Source organism: Mauremys mutica, chromosome 7 (genome assembly GCF_020497125.1).
Source record: "Mauremys mutica isolate MM-2020 ecotype Southern chromosome 7, ASM2049712v1, whole genome shotgun sequence".
NCBI classification, from domain to species: domain Eukaryota; kingdom Metazoa; phylum Chordata; order Testudines; family Geoemydidae; genus Mauremys; species Mauremys mutica.
Window position 1 is genome coordinate 15,138,894 of NC_059078.1, and position 22,137 is coordinate 15,161,030.

Genomic DNA, 22,137 nt, shown 5'->3' on the forward strand with positions numbered 1-22,137 from the left:
AAGAAGTAGAATGATTCATTTTCTACCTGGTGACTACTCCTAACTGCATTTATTCACCACTTAAAGGCAACACACATTTCTTTAAAAGCTATTCTGAAGTAAAAATAATCTTGTGCTACCCTTGTTGAATTTAGGGTTCTTGAAGATACTCAAGGTAGATAGGGTTGCATCTGTTCAGGAGAACTCCTAATTTATTGTAAACCAATCTGAGAAGTGTGAGCAGTACTGTTGCAGATAAGGGCATTCAAATAATTCGTACTAGAATATATTGTGAATGCTAACAGCTACTTATTTTCTCCTTGATTCTTCTACATATTGTAAGAAATTTTAGCAACAAAGAGAGGCTGCTTAAACCACTCTGTTTACCACTTCTACTTCCCTTTCTTTAAATATGGTTAAAGACTTCATACTCCATTTTCATAAATGATCTCTGAACTTGCTAAACCAGCTCCATGTCAGGTTATGATTGAAATAAATTTAAAATGGTTATGACAAAGTTTAGGGCCCTGACTTCTGCATGCATGTACAGTTATGAGTGCCTGTTCATTTTCCCCCCACTCTTGTAAAACTTTACCTCAGCTTTTGTTCTGTTCAAGTATGAGAAAAGTTTATTTGACAGAGCCAAAGTTCTTTTTAGTTCCATTCTGGGTAGGACTTCACTTGTGCTATTTCAGCAAAAGTCTAGTCCTCTCCCCTCTGCCCTATCCCCAATGCTCATCCCCCCTTTAACCATGTGATTTGTCATCTCCTATGGCATTTGGAGGCCTCCATTCTACATAACTTTGAATTACTATTACCTTAATCCCTAGTAGGCATTTGTTTACCTCTCTGCCACTATAATCTGCTAGAGCTGGTAGTTTTCTACTGTGGAATTGAGAGCTGCAGGTCAGACCTGAAGTAGAATTTAGCAAAAGAAGTGTAAGGACAGGTTCTGTCTAGTGTCTGATCTTGTTATATTGTATACTGCAGTGTATACTGTATACTAGTTGGGACCAGCCAGTCTGCTAATAGACAGCCAATCTGTTTTTTAGAGGCATTGCCCTCCCTATAAACATGCCTGACCTCCTCCCCCCAATAAAAACCAGACACACCAGCATTGTATTACCTGTGGACTTGTATTTTCACTCAGTCTCCCTCCCATCGAAGGGACATCTAGAGAAAATACAAGATTGTCTGGCTCCAGCAGCCAAGGCCTTTGTCAAAGGCTGTGCATGACTTCTGGTTCCATCCCAGACTGCCCACAGTACTGCTGTGATTCCTGTGCAACATACAAAGGACTTGATCAGAGCCCAGATGCTACTACTAAGATCCAGTGGGAGAAATGTTGGCTGCTGGCCTGTGGACTGAAAATACAAGCTCAATACTCAATGCTTTTTCCCAGATGCAAGCCTGTTGTGCTACCGTTTGACTGCGGGAGTGGCCACAGTGTAATGCAGAATGTCTGTGATTCGTCGTCCTCCCATGCAACAAAGTATTTGTTACAAGAGTTATGGTTTTTTCACTTCAAAGGCTGACTTTTTTGTTGTGCTATGAATTAGTAGAGCTGTGCACACACTCCTCCCACACCTCTTTCCCATCATTTCGTAGTTATCCCGTGTTACTTCCTGGATTTTCCCTTGATCTGAATTTAAAAAAAAAAATCCAGTTGTACGTTTGTGGAATGCTTGAAACTTTACATATGGCTGAAGAGATTTCTTAGAGGGATAAGGTGGGTGAGGTATTATCTTTTATTGGGCAACTTCTGTGGGTGAGAGAGACAAACTCTCTCTCTCTCATCAACAGAATTTTACCCAATAAAAGATATTACCTCACCCACCTTGTCTGTCTAATATCCTGGGACTGACACAGCTACAACTACTCCTTAAATCTTGGCATTTGCTCAGCGTTCTCAGTGATCAGTAGTACGCTGTGGTATTCCTAATGAGCTGAAAGCCATACTACGTTAGTAGCATAGAATAGGCCCAGACTGTGACTTTCACTGAAACACCTCGCTCGTACAAATGTTTTCTGATGAGTGGCAGCAGGTCCGTTAGGGTCCAATTGTACCAACTCCGGTAACCCAGATTTTGAGACTTAACCTGGAATTCAGCTTCTCTGTCTTCTTGCTGCCGTTCTCCCCAACTCTCTGTAAAGATACTAAGACGGGTATCTTGTGTTGCCAACTTGCTGACCACTCACACGCTGGAGCCTATTATTATGCCCAAGGGTGAAGTTCTTGGTGCTTGTGTAGCCAATCTGTATGGATTGACAGTTGGTATGTGAATAAAGCATGAGTGCATCCTGTCTGTTCAGTTCCATGGCAGAATATTGCCAGTAGAGCAGATGTCAGCTAAGAAGATGACAGTATCAGAGAGCCTTGCTCTAGCCTTTAATGCCTCTCGTGATATTTTAGAATACCAAACTAGAGCACTGAAATGGTAAATAATATCAAAGTTCCTAATGCCGGATTTATCTGTAATTTCGCTTACTAATGTTTGCTTTCAACCTCTCTTCTTCTTCTCTCTTTTTTTCTTTTCCAGTTGATCACCATTGATGAATTGGATAATGCTGAGGTCTTAATTGTATTTTTCTTCCATGGCAGTGTTTCCATGATGTTTGTTTTATGAGTAGCAATGTGATCTGTCATGTTGTCTTTCCAGTGTTGAGCGTTCTGACTCCTGCACCTGTTAGTGAATTAGTTGAGTTTAGTCTGCCATGTGTCTACATAACTAATTGTGTCTGTCGTTATCCCCAAGTATTAGCCCAAATGTAGTTGTAGTTTTGGCAAGCTGCAATCATCTGGTGGTATAATAGTACACATACTGCTTAGGGTCAGAGCTGAGTGCTTTTAGAATACTAGCTGCAGTGAGTACCATTAAAACATTAGCACTTATCACTCCACAGTAATTATAGTACCACTGTATTGCCTAACTTACAATTTGGAAGATAGGGTGGGTAACCTAAATATCTGGAAAGGTTAATACTAAGTTTTAATGGCACCCATTTATACTTGGTGGGAAAGAATATGAGAAGCCAGTTGGAGGAGACCCTAAATGAACTGTCCGTGCTTACTAACTAATGAGAGTGATTGCTCATAACAATGTATTTGTGTAGCACACCTGAGACAATAGACGGGAATGGGCCCTTGCATAGGATCAGTGTGTTATTCTTTCCTATAAAGAGAGTAACTTGATGACTGTTGAGTTCAGCAGGATATATAGGTGTGGTCACTGTTTCTTCCTATTCGGGTTTGGCCTGTGAATATGTGGGAAAACGTAGGGGTATATTGTGAAAGCTACCTTGTGGCAAATCTCTGCCTAATCTTTGCCTGGCAAAGCAGCAGCCTAAAATAGGGTGTTTACACTGAATGCAGCACGCCTACATTAAAGGCAAAGGGCCATGTTTGAGTGAGATCTTCCAGCTGGGGTAGCTAAAGGTCCAAATGCTGTCACTTTTATATGCACCAACCATCCTATATGCCCAAAAAATGTGGGCACAAATTCAGAGACTGATCGTTTTTCTGTATACTGGTACAGTATATCTGTTGCCCAGCAAGTATTTTACTTATTTAACAACTTCATTAAAAAGGGTCTTCTGCCCTTGCTTTGTTTCCTCTGTGCTGCCCCAGCCTTCTGTCTGGGGCGAAACGGATCCCCTTAAAATGCAAAACACCAGAGAAATATACTAGCTATTTTTTCAAATTAAAAAATATTCTAAACTGGCTTCCCCTGAAACTTTTTCCTTTAACCCTAATCTAGTAATGATCTCAGTTATTATGTTTTTGGAACATCCATTATTTTGAGGAATAAATATAATATTTTGGGAACCTGTCTGCCAAAATGGATTTGGAATCCTACCTGCCCATCTCATAATGCTAAATCTTGAACTGAGCTGGCTGTATTTGTTTGCGGTTATAATCACTTAGTGCATATATTAATGGAAACTGTGTATGATATATTTAGACAATGAGGCTGATTTTCCTGTTACTCATTTCACACTATTTAAAGTCCCTTTACTCCAGTAGAGTTACTCCTCACCTTACACTAATATGAGGAGACTCGGGCACTATATCTTTCCAGGCTTCACAGGGGAGCTTAAAATAGTTGGCGGCAGAGTTTAATGTCAAACCTTGGATGTGATTTGTTTTTTCTTACTAATTAAGATTTCTCTCTAAGCTAGACTGCTCCACTGGAAATGGGCTCTGTTTTTGAGAAGTTAATTTATAACATATTAACATTTCAATCAGGTGCTAGACCCTTTAGCTTCTGTGGGGAGTGCAGCTTCCCCAAATGGTATGTATAATTTATCCTGGAGAAACTTCAGACAGAATTTGAGATTGTTTAATTGCAAATTAAAGTCATAAAATGAAACTCCCTCTTTCTTTCCTCTTAGTCTCTGGCCATAATGTTCCATCTCATTCCTCAATAAATCAGAGAGTGCAGACCCAATTTAGAACTTAGTCTTCTGGCTGCAAATAAGAGCTTTATTGCTCCCTTATGGAACAATTCCATGGATGGAGCAGGTGTGTTTATAAACACACAGGAAATGAACAGTGTCTGTTTATAAAGAGAGATGCTGGCAGTGGTTAGGATTTTTTGAGAATTCTCAAAGGAAGCTGTGATGTTTCCCATCATAGCTTCTGCTGGCAACTGTAAAAGTTGGGGTCAAAGAAAACAGAACTCCTTATTTTTAGTTTCTCCAGCTGCTAAGCTCTGAACAGTCTAGTTTTTCTGAATGGCTGAAATGGTTTTCCACTCACTCCTGCCCCTCAGAGTAGACCTTCTGTTGGCAAGGTAATATTGTTATTGTATTATGACATAATTCAGAGCTAATTTCATAGTCTTTCTGGCACTCTAAGTAGCTATCTTAAGACTTTTGGCAAAGGATAGGTTCAAAATCTTGCCTTTCATTTGTTTAAAAAAAAAAAGTGGGGGGAGGGGAGAACCCTAAATGCCACAGTCACACCATTATTTATTACTTACACTTTCAGTAATGAGGAAACTCTAAACCAAAGTTGGTGGAGTCTCTCTTAAAATCCTTTCTGTCCTGTGGAAAGGGAGTGCCTTTGTTACTCAGTGAACAATGCTGGAATTCACCCTGTTGAGTAGGAAATCCCCTGCATAACAGGAAGAATTATAAAGGGTCATAATTGTGTGGTCATAACCGTTCCGGCTGTGCCTAACAGTTATGGCACGGACACATTGTATGTTGATTAGCCTATCAGATTATTGTTCTGAGACTTTTTTGCAATATCAAGGAACTGTGGTGTGAATTAAGAACAGAATAATGACTTTTACCCAATTTCTTTACATTAATCTGGTTCATTTGGTTTACGTTCATGGATTTACTTTGAAAACTGTGGTGGAGTCACCATCTGCGAGGAGTGGAGGATAGGAGAGTGTTGTTGTTGGGTTGTTTGCGGGTTTTTTAAACCCTCCGTTAATATAGTCCTTGGTCCATGATCCATTTTGAACTAGACGTGCAAATGGAATGCTGTGGGATTTTACATGAACTGCTATGCAACCGCCAATATCGTATCTGGGTTCAGTGAAAACTGCTTTACTTTCCAAGGGAGAGAATTCACAGTGCTGCAGGGTTGCACGTTTCACAAGAAACACGGGATCCAGTAAATTTGTAGTAGATCTCTTTTTTTATGTGCAAGAAATCCCACCAAAATAAGTGTACAGTACTAGAATTAGATGCATTAGAACTTTAGACTTATAAGTCTTACCTGACACACACATCCCTGAAAACTAGAGAACAAATAACCCCCAAGTGTCATTAAGGAGCTGGTTTTGATCTACAAAGGGCTTGGGACCTGTCTGCCTGGGACCACTTATCTTTCCTTGCCTTACTGCCATCGTAGTGAACAGCAGAAATCTTCAAGCTCATCCCTCCTCATTTAAAGGGAACCTTCGGCCCTCTTATAAGGATCCCTTTCCTCAAGATGGCTTTCTCCGTAAGGACTAATGTAATCCGAACGTGTAGACTTTCCGGATGTGCTGCGAAGCTCACCTATGTGAGTGAGCAAAAGGCTGAGGCCCAAGGTCTAAGGCCAAATGTATAGTAATGGAGGGTTTCAAGCAGTATTGGTCAGATGATGTGTGGTTGGGTGGAAGGAAGAGGTGGTGCTGCTATGGTCCACTTTTACATTGTGTCTCCCTATGCTCTTCTGTATGTTGAGGGTGCCCAGAGTTTTGAATGGGTGCCCATTTTAGAGGGAGTTCCTATAGAACCAAAATGTAAACGAAGACCAGCAGACGTGTCTTGAAAGATTGAGGGAAAGCCTGATTTCTAAAGAGAGCTCTAGTCCATGTCATTTCTTGTTTTGTTTCCCTTTTAACAAAAAAAAGTATGTGTACTGCTACTACTACTACTAGTAGTAGTATGAGTTAGTTCCCAGATCTGTTCAGAGTTTCTGGTTATTGCTCTTCGGTGCCTTCTTGAAGTAGGTGTTGATCTTTGCAGTCCTTTACACAGCACCAGATTGATCCCATGAGTTGAAGGTTATGACTTTCTAGGTGGAGACTATACTGACAAATATGGACTTTTTAACACGGGCCCTGTGCAAATGTTTCTAATAGTAAAGAAAATGGAAAATCCTGACATGAGACATGGACAAGAGTTCTCCCTAGAACTGCTGTGGGCATGACTCTTACCATTTACAGTACTTGCACTGTCTTGCATTGGTGTAACTCCATTGATTTAAGTGGAGTTGCTCGCAATTTGTACCAGCATCAGAAGAGAATTTGGTCTTCTGTCTACAGTTAATCATGAGGCATCAAGGAAATCTTACCGCTTGTGACAGTACTAAACCCACTGCAGTAGTTCAGTGAAAAAAGTATGAAATTGTTTGTTTTTTTAAGCCCTCTCATTGTAGCCCAGGTACCATACATGATCAGAGCTGCTACGCTGAAAATGTAGGTCTGGGTGAATACTTGAATCTTGGGTTCACTGTGATTAAAGAGCATTAATGTATTGGCAAAGGGCTTTCAGAAGCTGTTTAATTTCAAACCCCTATTGCAGTCTGTCACTGGATTTTAACAGGTGGTAGAGACAAAGCAACCTGCTTTGCTATGTGAAGATAAGAGCTGCAATGAAAGTAGTGAGATACTGGGTAAGAGATTTATAAATCCCAGAACAAATTAATATGTATGGCAGGAGAAGAGCATTAAAGAGGAGAGAACTGTTAAACTTCACCTTAAGGGGGCGATCTGATGATGCTGAATGTAACAGAGAGATGTCCTACTTTTTTCTTTCTTTTTTTTTTTTCCTCCCATATTGCGGTGAACTGCTCCATTGGGCACCTGCCAACATTCAAGCAGCAGTTACATAAGAGCAGCTTTTTTTCCTGGAATTCATGCTCGTTGCTGATGTGTGACCTTCAGCAGTAATTGCCAATAAATGTGGTGGAACTGTTTACTGTTAGTTCAGTCTGCACTGTCTGCGCCAGTGTCCGAGGCTACAGGAGCAGTTGCAGCAGCTATACAGTTGCTATTTCTTTTTACAGTAACATTGCTCCAGAATGATTAGATCTAGTATCTTATTATTTAGGTAGGCTGTGTATTTGAAAGAGGTTCAGCAGAGTTCTCTGAATTTCTCTATCATTGATCAGTAAAGCTAATGTTTATATGTCCAAGAGTATTTGCACATAAGTTATGAAGCCCTGTTCAACTCGTATCCCCAGCCACTCTTTCCTTGCATATAGTTAGCAAAGCAGAAAGGGACCAGATCTAACAAACTGCTAAGCACCCTCAACTTGCCTTGACGTTAATGGGTATTGAAGGCATTAAGCGGGTGAATTAAAGTAACTTCTAGTAAAATGTTGACATCAGTTCAATAAAAAGGATTTGTTCTCTTTATGTGGTTGATAAGCAAGCTCCAGAGAAATACACCAGCAAACCCATTCAATGTGGGTGGGGGCTTTTTTTGGTTTTCGAGGTTTCAAGTAGGTGAAAAGGGAACTGAAATCCTTGATTAAAAGGGATTGGCTACAATAATCTTTGCAGTGATGTGTATCAATGATAAGCTGTAAAACTGCGTTGGCACAACTGGATGAAGTTCAGAGTGTGTTGTTTCCAGATCTAAGATAGGAGATCAATTAACATGATAAATGCTAGTTAGATGCACTTTTAAAGATGAAATTATATCCCTCTTAGAGAGATCTCATGCCACAATCATTGCTGTTGTGTATTTTGTACTTAACGTTTGAATTATATCTCAAGTAGAAGAAATTCAGTCTCTGGATCTGTTTTTTAAGCGGGTTCATTGGAGAGGCCTCAGAGACGTGCACATGGAACTGACCTTAGGGAGATGGAAGCAGGATTGTGGAAATCTTTGGGTGTTGTATCAGGAGTGACAAAGGTTGTAATCCTCTGCCTAAATAGTGTTGTGAAGAAGCTGGAATAAGCCAGCGTAGGCATCGGGAAGCTGAACACCAAGAAGTGTTTCAACTAGGTTATGCCATCTTCTGAATGCACTGTATGAGCAAAAACAACAAGGAATCCTTGGGGCAACTTAGAGACTAACACATTTATTTGGGCATAAGCTTTCGTGGGCTAAAACCCACTTCAAAGCTTATGCTCAAATACATTTGTTAGTCTCTAAGGTGCCCCAAGGACTCCTCGTTGTTTTTGCTGATACAGACTAACATGGCTACCACTCGGAAACCTGGATGATCAAAGGTGACTTGAGGAGGACAAAATGGATTTGGCCTTATTTTTGCTTCTCTATAACCAAGACAGAACTTTTTTGAAACTTGTAATTTTGACTTTGAAGGTGGAGGGAGGGGAAAGGATCAGATTTTTATTACAAATATGTCCCATTTCTTTTCATAGCAAAAGCCTGAAATGTTGTTGTCTCTTTTTCACATACATACACTCTCATTTAAAAAATATTTTTTTTTCACCTGTTGTTTTTCTACCTTAGAAATGTCAAGAATATCAGGTCTTCTCTCCCCTATTTTGCTAGGAGGGTCCATTTCAGGACTCAGTGAAATGAATTGGAAGCTCTCCCAGTATTTTGTTTGAAAGATTCACAAATCTTTAATAGAGATCTTTTGTTCTAGCTGTTTGCTAGGCATTTGAACTAAATAACATAGCAAAAAAGTAAAGAACTCCAGAGTTTTCAAGTCTGAAAAAAAATATTTTCCTCTGCTGTGCAATTTTTATCTTCATTTTTATCTGCAATATCAATCACTTGCTAGTTTCCCCTACTGACTGTAGTCTTCAGGAAAAACAGACTAGGCAAATTCTCAACTTCTCATGTAAAAAATCAATCAGATAAAAACCTTAAACTTTCAGGCCTTCTGCATAAAACAAAGACAAAAGAGGACCAAAAAATCAAACTATTCCCTTTTAGGTCAGCTTTGAAGTGATGTACACGCTTACTCAGTTAATTGGTTGTACCAACCATTGAAATGGGTACATTCACTTGAGTCAGATGAGTTGCTTTTGGGGAGATACCTATTCCATAAAAAATGAGACGTCCCTGTTAGAAACATTCAGGACAACAAAAGGTCAAAATAATAATAATTCTAGTATGGTTAATAATTTATTTGCCAAACTTGTAGGCGGGGCAGCTTCAAAGTAGCCTCTTCCTGTACAGTAAGTTGAATGGCACTTTCCTTTTTGTTAGTAGAAAGGAAATTTTCTACGCTCCTCTCCGACCTTGCCATCCATTCCATTTTTGTTTAACATTTTGAAGCTGCATGCTTTATCTCTGGTGCTTATATGGCACCCAGTACTGCAATATTTTAGTATTTTCTAATCTGGAATGCACTTATCCTCAATGTTTTCTCCATTTTAGAGATGAGAGCATAGACGCCGACTTCCCCTCTGCCCAATGGGTGCTCGCCCTGCCTCTTCCTGCCCCTGCACCTCCGTCGCCCCACCCCTATTCCACTCCTTCTCCAAAGTCCCCACCCCAGCTCCGCCCCTGCCCCACCTCCTCCCCTGAGTGTGCCACATCCCCGCTCCTCCCTCTCCCTCCCGGAAACTCCTAAGCACTGCCAAACAGCTGTTAGGCGGCAGCGGGGGTAGGAGGCAGGAAGCACTGGAAGCGGGAGGAGCGGGGACATGGCATGCTTGGGGAGGGGGAGGAGGCAAGGAGGAGGGAGCTTGGCTGCCGGTGTGTGCAGAGCACCCACTGATTTTTCCCCAGGGGTGACCCAGCCCCGGATCACCCACAGAATCCACGCCTATGGATGAGAGAACCTGGGGCAAAGCGAGATTGTCATAACCAAGGTCATACAGGAAATCTATGGCAGAGCAGGGGATTACAGCTGGCTCCCAGGTTAACACTTCAACGGTTGGACCATACTTCTCTAAAGCCTAGGCTAATATTTTGTTTACCCTGCTAAACACTGCTAAGGATAGCATGACACCCCAACTCAACATTTCTTTGCTACTTTTAGTCCTGATGAAAACAATCCAGTCAATCTCATTATTCAGTTTTTAGTCTTACTGACTGATTGCTAAAGCCGTTACAGTTGCAGTATTACAGGTGAGCTGATCCTTAGGACTCCAGGAAGCTCTCATCATTTGAAGTTGCTGAACTCTTTCTGGGAGCAAGGGTTTCCCCAACCCTTATGAGATTGGGCCCTATATCCCTTTTCCTGTTTAATTTGGAAGACATGGGACTTTTCTGTCTCAAATACTTCTTCCTAATTCCTGTAAATCACTTTGCTCTATGGGATCAAATTAACTTCTTTTGGATTCTTTATAGCTCTGGCAAATTTCTGTCCTAAAACATGCACATATCTGCTTGGTTAGTGTGTGGTAAGAGCACAAGACCAGGGTGTTCTAGTTCAGACTCTGACCCCCTCCGTAGCCTGGATCGGGACACTTAACCTTTCTGGTTCAGTTTCTCAGTCTTTGAAAAGAAGACAACACTTAATTCCCTTAACAGAGGGGTGTGCAGTTGAGCTTGTGTTATCAGTAAGGAGATTGATTACTACTTTATTAATAAGAGGGCTTTTTCACTTTACTCTGAAGCAAGTTGCATATTGGCTGCTGGTGTGGTCTGCATAAGGGATTCAGGCTGACTACTGGTCTGGAACAGCAATTCCAATATTATTTGTTGAGCAACTAGGGTGTGCTTGGTAATGCATACTAGGTAGATGAAGACAAAGTTCCTGCATAAATGAGGTTCTTCCTGTTTAACTTTTGTTCTCCTAGCTTAAATATGCTAAACTCCCGTTTGACCAAGACTTCAGTGGCCTATATGCTTGTTAAATTTCCAGAATACATAGTAATGACAATGCAAGGAAATAATGTACCCGAGAGGCATGTGAATCAGCCAGGAGGAACGTTGATTAGAAGAAATAAGGCGAATGGCTTTTCCTGATCATGGCATCCCTCCCCACTGAATGCCAAGGTGGAAAATGTCAGTTCCTCTGCCTCTTTCCTGAGCAGTGGGACCTCTCCACCTAGACTTCCTCAGCTTGGTCGCCTTCCTCTATTTTCCTGCCTGTTTTGTCCTACTCTATTGCTGATGTTGAGCTGATATTCTGAAAACTGATTCACCACAGTCACTCTGCTACTAGCTTACAGACTGAGAGTGTGTTGTGTGGTCTTGCAGTTAAGGCTCTGGACTGGCCCTGGGGAAATCTGGGTTCAAATCCTGGTTCTAGTACAGGTATCTGGTGTGACCTTAGGCAAGTCACTTAATCTGCTCATGCCTGTTTTTCAACTTTAAAATTATTGTGATGCCTTCTTTCTCCTACCCATTGTCTCATTTGTCGATTTAGGTTGTCAGCTTTTTGGGGCAGGAATTGACTGTTACGAGTGTGTACAGCACCTAGCACAGCAGGTCGCTGTTTGGCATCTCTAAATGCTCCTATTTCATAAATAGTCATTATTAGTTCTTAGTGTGTTTGCTTCAGAATATAAAATTAATTACCCATGTTAAAAAGGCTTTATAGGTCTCGAAAGTAAAATAATATAATAATATGTGGAGATATACTGATCTCATGGAGCTGGAAGAGACCCTGAGAAGTCATTGAGTCTAGCCCCCTGCCTTCACTAGCAGGGCCAAGTACTGATTTTGCCCCAGATCCCTAAGTGGCCCTCTCAAGGATTGAACTCACAATGCTGGGTTTAGCAGGCCAATGCTCAAACCACTGAGCTATCCTTCCCCCCTGTATCTGTGCTGAATGTGTGTAAATTTTACTAGGTGATACGGGTAGACTCATCTTAATTTGTGTTATCATGTAGCATCACATTTTAAATGGAAAATCTGTTCATCCCCCTTTAACTTCCTACTTGGTTGCTGATGTCCAACACTATAATGACATTGTTCTTTTTCTGAAATAAAAGAACGTTTATCTTATAAATGAAAATGCCCTTTCAGAATCCATATCGTAAAACAGATGTATGCTGCAAGTGGTATTCAGACAGTGATTTACCCCCATTGGGGATTAAGCCACTACACTAAAATGTGTTAAATTCACCATGTATGTCAGTGTATATGTTTGGGGGCAGATTTTGGAAAGGCTGTGTTTGTGCATCCCCATGTTGCATGTGAGCTAATGCAGGCACGAAACCGCATGCACCTGTAAATCAGGGTGTGTTCTTCTGCATTGATAGTTCATGTGAGCAAGTTGGGGACATGCAACTTTCGCAGGTGTGCTTTGGAAAACTTGGTCCCTTATCAGCAATATACATGTAAGCAGTAAACTTATTTCAGTATGTGTAGAAACCACAATTATGCCATAATTCAGCAAGATGATGCAGCTAAGGTCAAATGGGTGGCAGAAAATCCATGGAAAGTTTTTTTTGTGCTTTTGTTTTGGTTGGTTTTTAAACTCCCCTCTCCCTAAGTGTTTACCATTAGATTTCTGTTTAGATGAAACATTCCTGAACTATGACTAATTAACTGCATTTTACTTTCAACTAGCTGCCGCAACCTCCAGAAACGGAAAGCTCTGTAGAGGTGTGTCGCCCACCTATATTTGTATAAAACACAAATATTGGTGTTTTGAAGTAGTCATGCTTAAATGTCTTGTTGGTCAAATCTCTGTTGTGTTTTATTGAATGATGTAGGCAGAGGGACATATGCAGCCCTGCTGAAATGGTTCAATCCAATATAAAATATTCTTGCCAATGGGGGAAAAATAGGTCTCTTACTAATTCAAAATTGTTCTCATATTGTACCATTAAGAGCCCCAAAGGAGCAAAGACTGAAACTTTCGAAGCTGTGCAGGTAATTCAGCCACCCATCTTTAATGGAGGCACTACACTGAAAGTCTCAGCTCAGATCCCTTGTGTGAAAGAACTGGGCTTCATTCCTCTCTAGGGGAAATCCGATCTGAAATCATTTTGTCCTGCATGTTAAAAACAAAAGAGGTTGGGAGGTGAGGGGTGGGGTGGGGAGGAGTGAGAAAATAGTGGAACTTGACCCAAGTTCAACAAATCCAGAATAGTTGAATATTCCTGTTTTTAAAAAGATTCAGTGAAGTAGTAAAGTTGACCTTTCAATTGTCATCATTACACTACGGGGTTAACACCCATTAGGATGAATCAGTTCATATTCAACAATTTATCCACCAAAAACATTTAGGACTAGAACTTTTATTTATTTATTTATTTATGAATTTATGAAAGCTTGAATTCTTTTGAAACTAATGAAGCAACTAATGATGCGGTTGGCACAGAGCATACCACTGCCTACCAGATCAGTTTTACTTTTGATTAAAGCTATATGGAAGCTTAAGTCTAGCTTCTTTTCAGTTGCCTAGGCTATGTAAAAAATTTTATGTGGCTAAACAGTATTATGGATTTGTTGTAAGTGATGAAGAGAAAAATGCAGTTTTCAGTATTTTGGAACTTTATTATAAGTAGCGTTTGTGGAGTAGTGTTTGAATGTCTGTCTTAAGCGCTCAGTGGTTACAGAATTAGTTCAATGAGACACGTGGGAAATAGCCTCTTAGTGTTAAATCAGTCCCTGAAAAATGATTGTCATGAATGATCCATGCTTTCGAAGACATTGTTCTGTTCTGAAAATCTGCCTTGTTCAAAGAGAAGAGCCATTTGGCTTTCACCATTATACCTGCCATAGTATTTACTCTGCACAGCAGAACAAAAATACGTTGAAAGCCTCAAACAGAACTGAGGCATTGACATTGGCATTATATGCCAAATGTCTTCCACATTCGCAAGAGACCGGACTTCCTAATTGGCCAGAGTGAGGTGTGTCAAAATAATGACATTTCCTCCAGAAATGGTGTGTGTTTGTGTGTGTATAAGTGTGTATGCATGGATGTAATGCACGTATGAGTTGCCAAGAACCTGGCCTTTTTTTTTCTTTTTTCCTTTCTGTTTTGTATTGAGTTACTGTGAAACTAGATGGAAACTGTGTGTGTTACTTTTACTTTTAAATATGTAAAAACATCTAGCAAACGTGCATGCCCTGTGTAGTTTGATGGAGAGCATCAAAGGTGTAGATAAGCCCTGAAACTCTTTAATAAGTTTGTCAGTCGACCTACCGTCCCTCCCCCATTACTCTCAGTTGTATGACTTTCTTGAATTTTTCTACTGTTTAGTTATTGATGCTGAAGATATTAGTGTCTCTTTAGTATTATACTTTACAACAGAATTTCTGCATGCTCAGCAGGAGCTTGATCAAAGTCTACTACAGAGGCAGCTGGAAGATCATAAAAGGGTATGTATAGTAGTCTGGTATATTTACTGCTAATTACCATTACACTTCCTTCCATCTCTCCTTTTTTCTTAAACAGTATATGCAGGCAGAAAAGTTCGTGTGAGAAATTTATTTGGCTGTTTTTAAAAGGGAACTTAGTGTCCATGTCTTTGAAAATCTCAAACTGGTATTTCTACCAGTTTCAACTGTAAAGTAGATGAAGGCATGTAAGACACGTCTTCAATTGAAATTAAATGGAAAATGTGTGTGTATGCTTCCTCGGTTGCTTTGGAATCTCCACCGCAAGGGCTTTCACACTACTGTAATTTGGGAGGAACTCCCTTGAAACTGGTGATGTCACACCATTGTAAAGCCAGTCTGAAAGGATAATCAGGCCCACAGAGTTGACTTGCCTGGCCAAAAAGTGCCTTAGTTATAAAAGCTAAGCAGTCTTCAAAATCAGCACTGCTAGTAGTTCATTGTGGTGCTTCCCACTTTTGCCTGGTCCTCTAGTTAAGCTGCTGTTATTGTGGTACTTGCTTCTTAAGTGTATTACTGCCTTAATCTTGCATTTTAATTGAAGGATATATGTAAATGCGCAATGTCTTACTGCCTAAAGGTTTTCTAACACTTTCTAATATACACACAACACCCAATTCATCTATACTGTGCCATTGACTACAATAATATTTGCATACCACTTATCTATTGCTTACCAATAGCCTAACTGGATGCTAAATACAGAGGAGACTGAATGTCACTGAACTTTTCTAGGTAGCATGTTTCATATTTCTTAATACAGCCAAACATCTGATATTTGTTTGTGTATTGTAAGCATTGACGTGCTGTATAATACTAACATTATAGTTAGAGAAGTGTTCTCAAGCCCATTGTTATAGCTGAACTAATGACAGTATTTGGGAAAATATTTTCTCTCCTCTTCTATTCCGATTACATTCTCATGTGCTTGTCAGTGCTTTTTAATAATTACATCAAGCAAATGATGAGGTTTTCCTTCCCAGTGTTCTTGAACTGCAGCTCCAAGTGGTATTGAAAGTGAAAACACATCTCCAAGCTTGTGCAACTCTGGATGAGCATTTTACCAGAAATTGGAATCACTTGACATATGATCTCATCTGCTTTCTCTTGCTGTCATACTCTTTTATGAGTGTCGCTATTTTAGATGTAGTCCAACAATAGCAAGAAGATGGTGGTACCACAACAGGCGTACTCAGAAATTCCACTTGAGCTCTTCTCTTGCCTGAAATATTTTGACCACTAAACTTTAGTCATCAGATTTTTTTTTTCCTTTCCGGTAGAAATAAAGGCAAACTACCTATAATCCAAAGAACAACCGTTAACCTTTAGAAGATGGCAGGGTGGGGAGAAGTTTATTGAGCAATGATATTCATAGTGAATGTGTTTAAAGATCTTTCGTAGGTAGTAAAAAGTACCATTTTAAATGCCAGTTGCTGTGGCAACTGCTAGCTAATTTAACAGAAGAGAAAATGGTAATGTGAAAACCCCATTGTAACTTAATTTTGGCACAAAGGGTGTATAAATGTCAAGTTTCCCTTCTAATGAGTACACATGTAGAAGACAGCATAGTTTGTTTTTTTGCCTATTTGACCTTGTTCTGTCATGCACCCTTCATCGCCTGCAAAACTGAGAGCAGCGGGAGTGTTGTAAATCACTGCAGCGTGTACTAGAACGGTATCTTGTCATTGTCCGTCAAAACAGCTCACACACAGTGTGGGGGGTTTTCCGGGGTGGGGGGGGGCGTTTAGAACTAGTCCCCAGCCTCTGTTAAATTTTCACAGACCATCCCAATCAATGATCGAAAATACAGGCACCTTGGAAGTAATGATCTTTTTCCCAGTATCATTTTGCTAAGGAATTTGTGGGAGGAGTACCCCTGTGAGCCTTTTGTTATAATTTTGGGAGCACGTTGCTGTCAAGGCCTTATTTTAAGGTTTATTTTGAATCTTACCCCCTCATATGAAGCTGACTGCAGAAGAATAAAATAGGGATCCTATCTAGCATCTTTCATGTTAATAGTTAGGGCCCTGCCAAATTCACATCTGTGAAAAATGCATCAGGGACCGTGAACTCTGGTCTCCCTTGTGAAATTTGGCTGTTGTGGGGGAGTGGGGGGGTCGCAGTATTGCCACCCTTACTTCTGCCCTGCCTTCAGAGCTGGGAAGCTGGAGAGTGGCGGCTTCTGGCCAGGCGCCCAGCTCTGAAAGCAACACCACCGCTAGCAGCAGTGGAGAAGTAAAGGTGGCATGGTATGGGAGGGGACATCGCTTTTGTGGGGGCAGGTCCAGCCTTCCATGTGGGCAACGTTGGTGACTACCCAGGGTGCTGTGCTATGGGGGGGGTTCTGTGGTCACCCCTCCTCCCCCCCCACACACAAACAGCCAGCTCAAGGCCCCTTTAACCTCCGAGCACTGGGCCTGGAGCTGGGGAGCAACAGGGCTGGAGGCATCCCAGCTGGGGGTTCCTACCATGTGCTGGGCTCCAGCTGCTAGTCCAAGCTGGGCTGGGAGGGACAGGACTACCTCTTTCCCTGCACAGGCTGCTCCTAGGCTGGGTCAGACCCAGTTGCAGGAACCTCCGCAGCTGTCGGCTGGGCACCCAGCTCTGAAGACAGCACCACTGCCAGCAGCAGGGCAGAAGTGAGGGTGGCATGGTATGGTATTGCCACCCTTACTTCTGCACTGCTGCTCGCAGCGGCCACTCTCTGGTTGCCCAGCTCTGAAGGCAGTGCTACCGAGAAGAAAGGGTGACAATACCACAACCACCCCTTGTCATAGCCTTGTGACCCCACCCCCCCCATCTGCCTTTTGGGTTGGGACCCCCACGGTTACAACACCATTAAATTTAAGATATATACATTTTTGAATCCATGAAATGTAAGATGTTTTAAATCCTATGACTGTAAAATTTACCAAAATGGACCATGAATTTGGTAGGGCCCTACTAATAGTATGTGGGAATAATTTTGAAGTCTGATGCTAGATGCACAATGACTAAAGCAAAGGGTGTAGCCATTATGCTTTCAACATAGGAATTCTCTTAGGAAAGGAGGCACTGTTCTCCAGCACACCGGGGATAGCCTATAACTTTCCAAAAGATGTTACAGGATTTTTAACTTTCAGGTAAGCTGCCCCAATCGCTTGTTAAAGAGAGCCCACTTTAAAGTGTTTCTCATACAAAAGTACAAATCACTCTTCTTTTTACACTCTGTATTTTAATGGGTCTATTTCATTATTTTTCATCTGTGTTTTAAAAATCACTTCTGAAGTTCTTAAACAAAGGCTTAACTTGTACAGCAGATGATGTCAAGCTACGTTGTTAAGGACATTTTGAATGGATCTGGCAAATTACATTATTTGGCGTATGAACTATAATACAATGTGCAAGGTGAATTTTGCCAGTGGAGCTCAAGGTCATTAAGATACTTTGTTTTGTTCCACCTTGGATTTTTTTCCTCTCTTCCTAAAATCATTTTTTACTTGTCTCCTCAAAACCCCATGTATTTTTAATTTTACAGTTACTTGTCTCTGTCTTTACCTATAAAGGTTTTAAAACACTCTCAAAATACCTGCTGTACCTGTTCATTGCTGGGCATGCTACCAACTCTTGTGTTACCAAAATAACCATGCAGCTTGCAGACATAGTGCTCAATTGTGGTCTCAGCTGTGTTCTTAATGACATCAGTGGAAGCAGTCTTGGGCCTACTAATGGTGGTTCAGATTCTGAGAGGTATCACAGGCTCTCATCTTCCACTGATGAGCTGCATGTGTTCAGGGCTTCTTACTCAGAGTAGAACGTTGCTTGTGGCCTTCTAACTTTGAATATAGTTGAGTGGCTACAGGTTATTGGAGGATTGGTGTCCTGGAAAATGTAAGATCTCATGTGCTAGGATGCTGACTGATCAAAACGACCCATCTGTATTTGCTGCAGGGAGATGCTGTGCTTTTTATTTACTAAAGAGTTGGAAACCAGTTAAACCATTAATGGAGCTGAGATTACACACAGATGGGTAGTGTCAACTAACTTGAATTATTTGGGGATGGGAGGATGTTTCAGCTCTTTAATGTTCACAAAATGGAGTATGAAGAGGTGGGATTATTCTCATAACAACATGTTATCTTAAACCATGACTTCATTCTCTTTCTCTCTCTTCGTGCCCTTTTCCAGAGTTCTAACTGTCCCCTTAACAAATCCCCACTTTGTGCGAGTTGTGTGTGGGGTTTTTTGGGGTTTTTTTTTTTGTGTGTGTGTCATTCAAATTCCATGTCTGATTTTAAAGTTGGACACCGGTAAAAATGCACCTTTCGAATAAAATCTCAATATTACACAAGCTAGAATTTTTTAGCGTGGCATGTGAACTTTAGCTATTGCTGGTATTTGGTACCCGTGATCTCAGGCGAGGCTTGTGGGATGGATATATATAGTGACTAGGCTGGTCTGAAAATATCGTAGGATGTTCAAGGAAGTTTTGTTTTGAAACATTCACGGTTTGAGTCCTTCCTTCCCCCACCACCTCTGGTGAAACTAGGCCAATTATAAGACCACTCCTGGTTCTCTTGATTGTTGTTCATTCATTTATGCATTAAACTCAAATACTGATTTCATTACCCTGTTTGAATTAAGGGTGAAGCACTCAGGCAAGTTTTGGTCAACCGTTACTATGGCAACGTCAGACCGGCAGGAAGAAGAGAGAGCCTTACAAGCTTTGGCAATGGCCCGTTGTCTCCTGGAGGCACTTGCAAAGCTGGGGGAGGAGGTAGGATGTGCTGCCTTCTAATTAGTGATTTGTATGACTCTAGCCTGCCATATTGTCTATGCTTGTTGCTGCATAACAAACTGAAAATTTTACAGGTGAAGTAACTTTTTTTTATTTTTTTTCCCTTTGAGATGGCCCTCACTCACCCACCCCCATGACTTTCTGTGAGTTGCATAGAAAAGGACAACTTATTTCTATCTCTCAATGATAGGATTGGGAAGGAGTTCTACCAGTTTGTTCTTTTATGATGTAATGCTGGTTTCAGAAACCATCCTAATATTTTTTTTCCCCCGCTCCTCTGGATTGTTTTCACTTCACACTGTAAAGATGAGCGTAGTTTGCCTGTTCGATAATTTAAAATGTTTTTATTCATATGGACTCTAGGAGAAGTCAGCAAACGTCTAATTGACAATATCAAATGCTGTTGTTGAAAGAGAATACATTAAAATTAAATGTATAAATGAACTTTTTTCTGAGCTGAGAGTGGCCTAACTTATGGGCCCCAGGCGGTGGGGCGTGGGCCCCAGGCTTCGGCCCCGGGTCCCAGCAAGTCTAACGTCAGCCGTGGTGACCCCATTAAAATGGGGTTGCAACCCACTTTGGGGTCCCACAGTTTGAGAACCCCTTTTCTAGACTGTATAAGCTCTTCATGAGAGAACTTGTCATTGTCTTTTGTACAGAGTTAAACACCTGATTGGCACTTTACATTTTTCACAGTGTTAATTTATTAGGCTATAACATTTTACTCTACTTTATTGGAGAATGAGTTCTGTCACCTGATAGAATGAAGGGGTGAGTGAGTCAAGCTAGTCATTGTGATTTACTTTTATAGGAGGAAGCTCCGGATCCAGTTCAATGAGTCGAGGTGAAATGAGTTTGGCCGATGTCCAGTGTCATCTGGATAAAGAAGGTGCATCCAACCTCGTCATAGACCTCATCATGAATGCCACCAGTGATAGAGTTTTTCATGAAAGTATTCTGCTAGCCATTGCCCTTCTGGAAGGTGGCAACACTACTATACAGGTAAGGAAATGGATAACAATGAGCTGATTGCTTAAAAACATCATCAATTGAAATTCCTTTTATAAAATCCCTGTTGCTTTGAGCTGTGACTAGATAATCTTAGGCCTAAAGTACTGGGTGTGTATTGTGTATTTTTGAGTACTGCAATATTTCAAGGTAATATGTCTTTACCCAGGTGTGTTAACTTAAAAGTAGCTAGGTATCACTGACTTCGAAACGTTGGGTTTGTGTGGAAGCTCGGATTTGAGGTTGTTAAGGCAGTATAGCAGAATGCAGTAGTCCGTGGGACTACTTGCATGAGTAAAATTAAGCAAGTGTGTAAGAGTTTTCAGGACTAAGCTTTTGTTTTTATCTGGCTTAAAATCAGAAGACACTTTACTTTGTGATAAGCCCCAGGTTGTAGTTAATTCCCTGGCAGTGTTGCTCTCATTGGCTTACATGTCTTTAAATTTAGTTTGGTTTTATTGACTGAAGTAGAAGTTTGTGCCAGATGGCTAGACCTACCAGCCTACGGTTTGTACGCGGCTTGATGCGCCTACAATAAAAAAGCCATGTGTCAAAAGCACAATTACTTTTGTTCTTCCACACATGAACCAATGCATTGTTGTGGATAAACAGCCTACAAAGGCTATCACAGAATATGTGATGCCTTATTGACTCTACGCTTTAAGCAGGATCAGTCTGTGTAGGACTTAATGCACCTGTATTTGGGCTTCTGAAAATTGCTTGGAAAGTGCAGAGTATTTTGAGAAATATTGGTATGTCTGTATATTGTATAAATAGTCCAGAGTGGGTTTTTCCCAATATGTACAATAATTTAATTTCTTTCTATTCTGTGTCCGAATAAAACTATCAGTAACTTGGTAGTGCAGTTATTTTTAAACAATATACTTTTTTTCTTTTAGAGAATTAAATATCAATTAAGTATTTCTCAACACTTAAGGTAATTGACATGTTTAGGTTTCTAGCTTAATGTCACAGCTGTAGTTCATGAATTTTAGAAATATTATCTCCAGAATGTTACATCCACTCCCCCAACGTTTTGTCTGTCTGTCTGCCTTATAGATTGTGAGATTTCCAGGACAGGGAATATTTTTTCTGTGTGTTTGCACAGTGCCCAGCACAATGGGGCCCTGATTCTGGTTGGGCCCTTTCAGCACTTCTTTAACTATTGCTTGATGATGATGATAGACAAGCTGACTTGTTATAATTCGCACGCAAGTTTTCATATAATTCATTTGAAATCAGTGGAATTATATCAAGGTGAATTTAGCTCAGACTTTTGCGGGTGGGGGGCGGGTAGGAGAATATCAGGCTTCGCTAAAAGCCACAAGCTCTCAAGTTGTGCACTAGACATCAGACTTTCTATGACCAGATTATCTAAAAGTGTTTATTTCCATTATTATTAACAAAAAGAATATGCACTTGTTACAGCATGTGCTCTGGCAGGAAAAGAAATAGAATAAAGGACTCTAAAGGGCACTGGTGTCTGGGTGTTAGCAATTGTATTAAATCCTGAAGAACTAATAGTTATATCCATCATGGTATTGAGTCACAGACCCACAACTCAGTGCGACGAACTGATGTTGCTTTGTGATGTTACCTCACTATGTGATACTCAGCCAGCATCGTTATACACAATGTCACTGTGCAATGTCAACCTTCTAATATGGTATATTATAGTAGTATGGGGAGAACCT

General features: G+C 40.7%; 1 protein-coding gene across 1 annotated transcript in view; it reads left to right on the forward strand.

Annotated features, from left to right (window-relative positions):
• The window catches only part of ITPR1 (inositol 1,4,5-trisphosphate receptor type 1), a 248,166-nt gene that overhangs the window by 143,984 nt on the left and 82,045 nt on the right, over positions 1-22,137 (forward strand). Inside the window, exons 38-39 of the mRNA XM_045023591.1 lie at positions 19,282-19,414; positions 20,247-20,437. Of these exons, the coding sequence (XP_044879526.1) occupies positions 19,282-19,414; positions 20,247-20,437 (324 nt within the window). The remainder of the gene's footprint in view (positions 1-19,281; positions 19,415-20,246; positions 20,438-22,137) is intronic.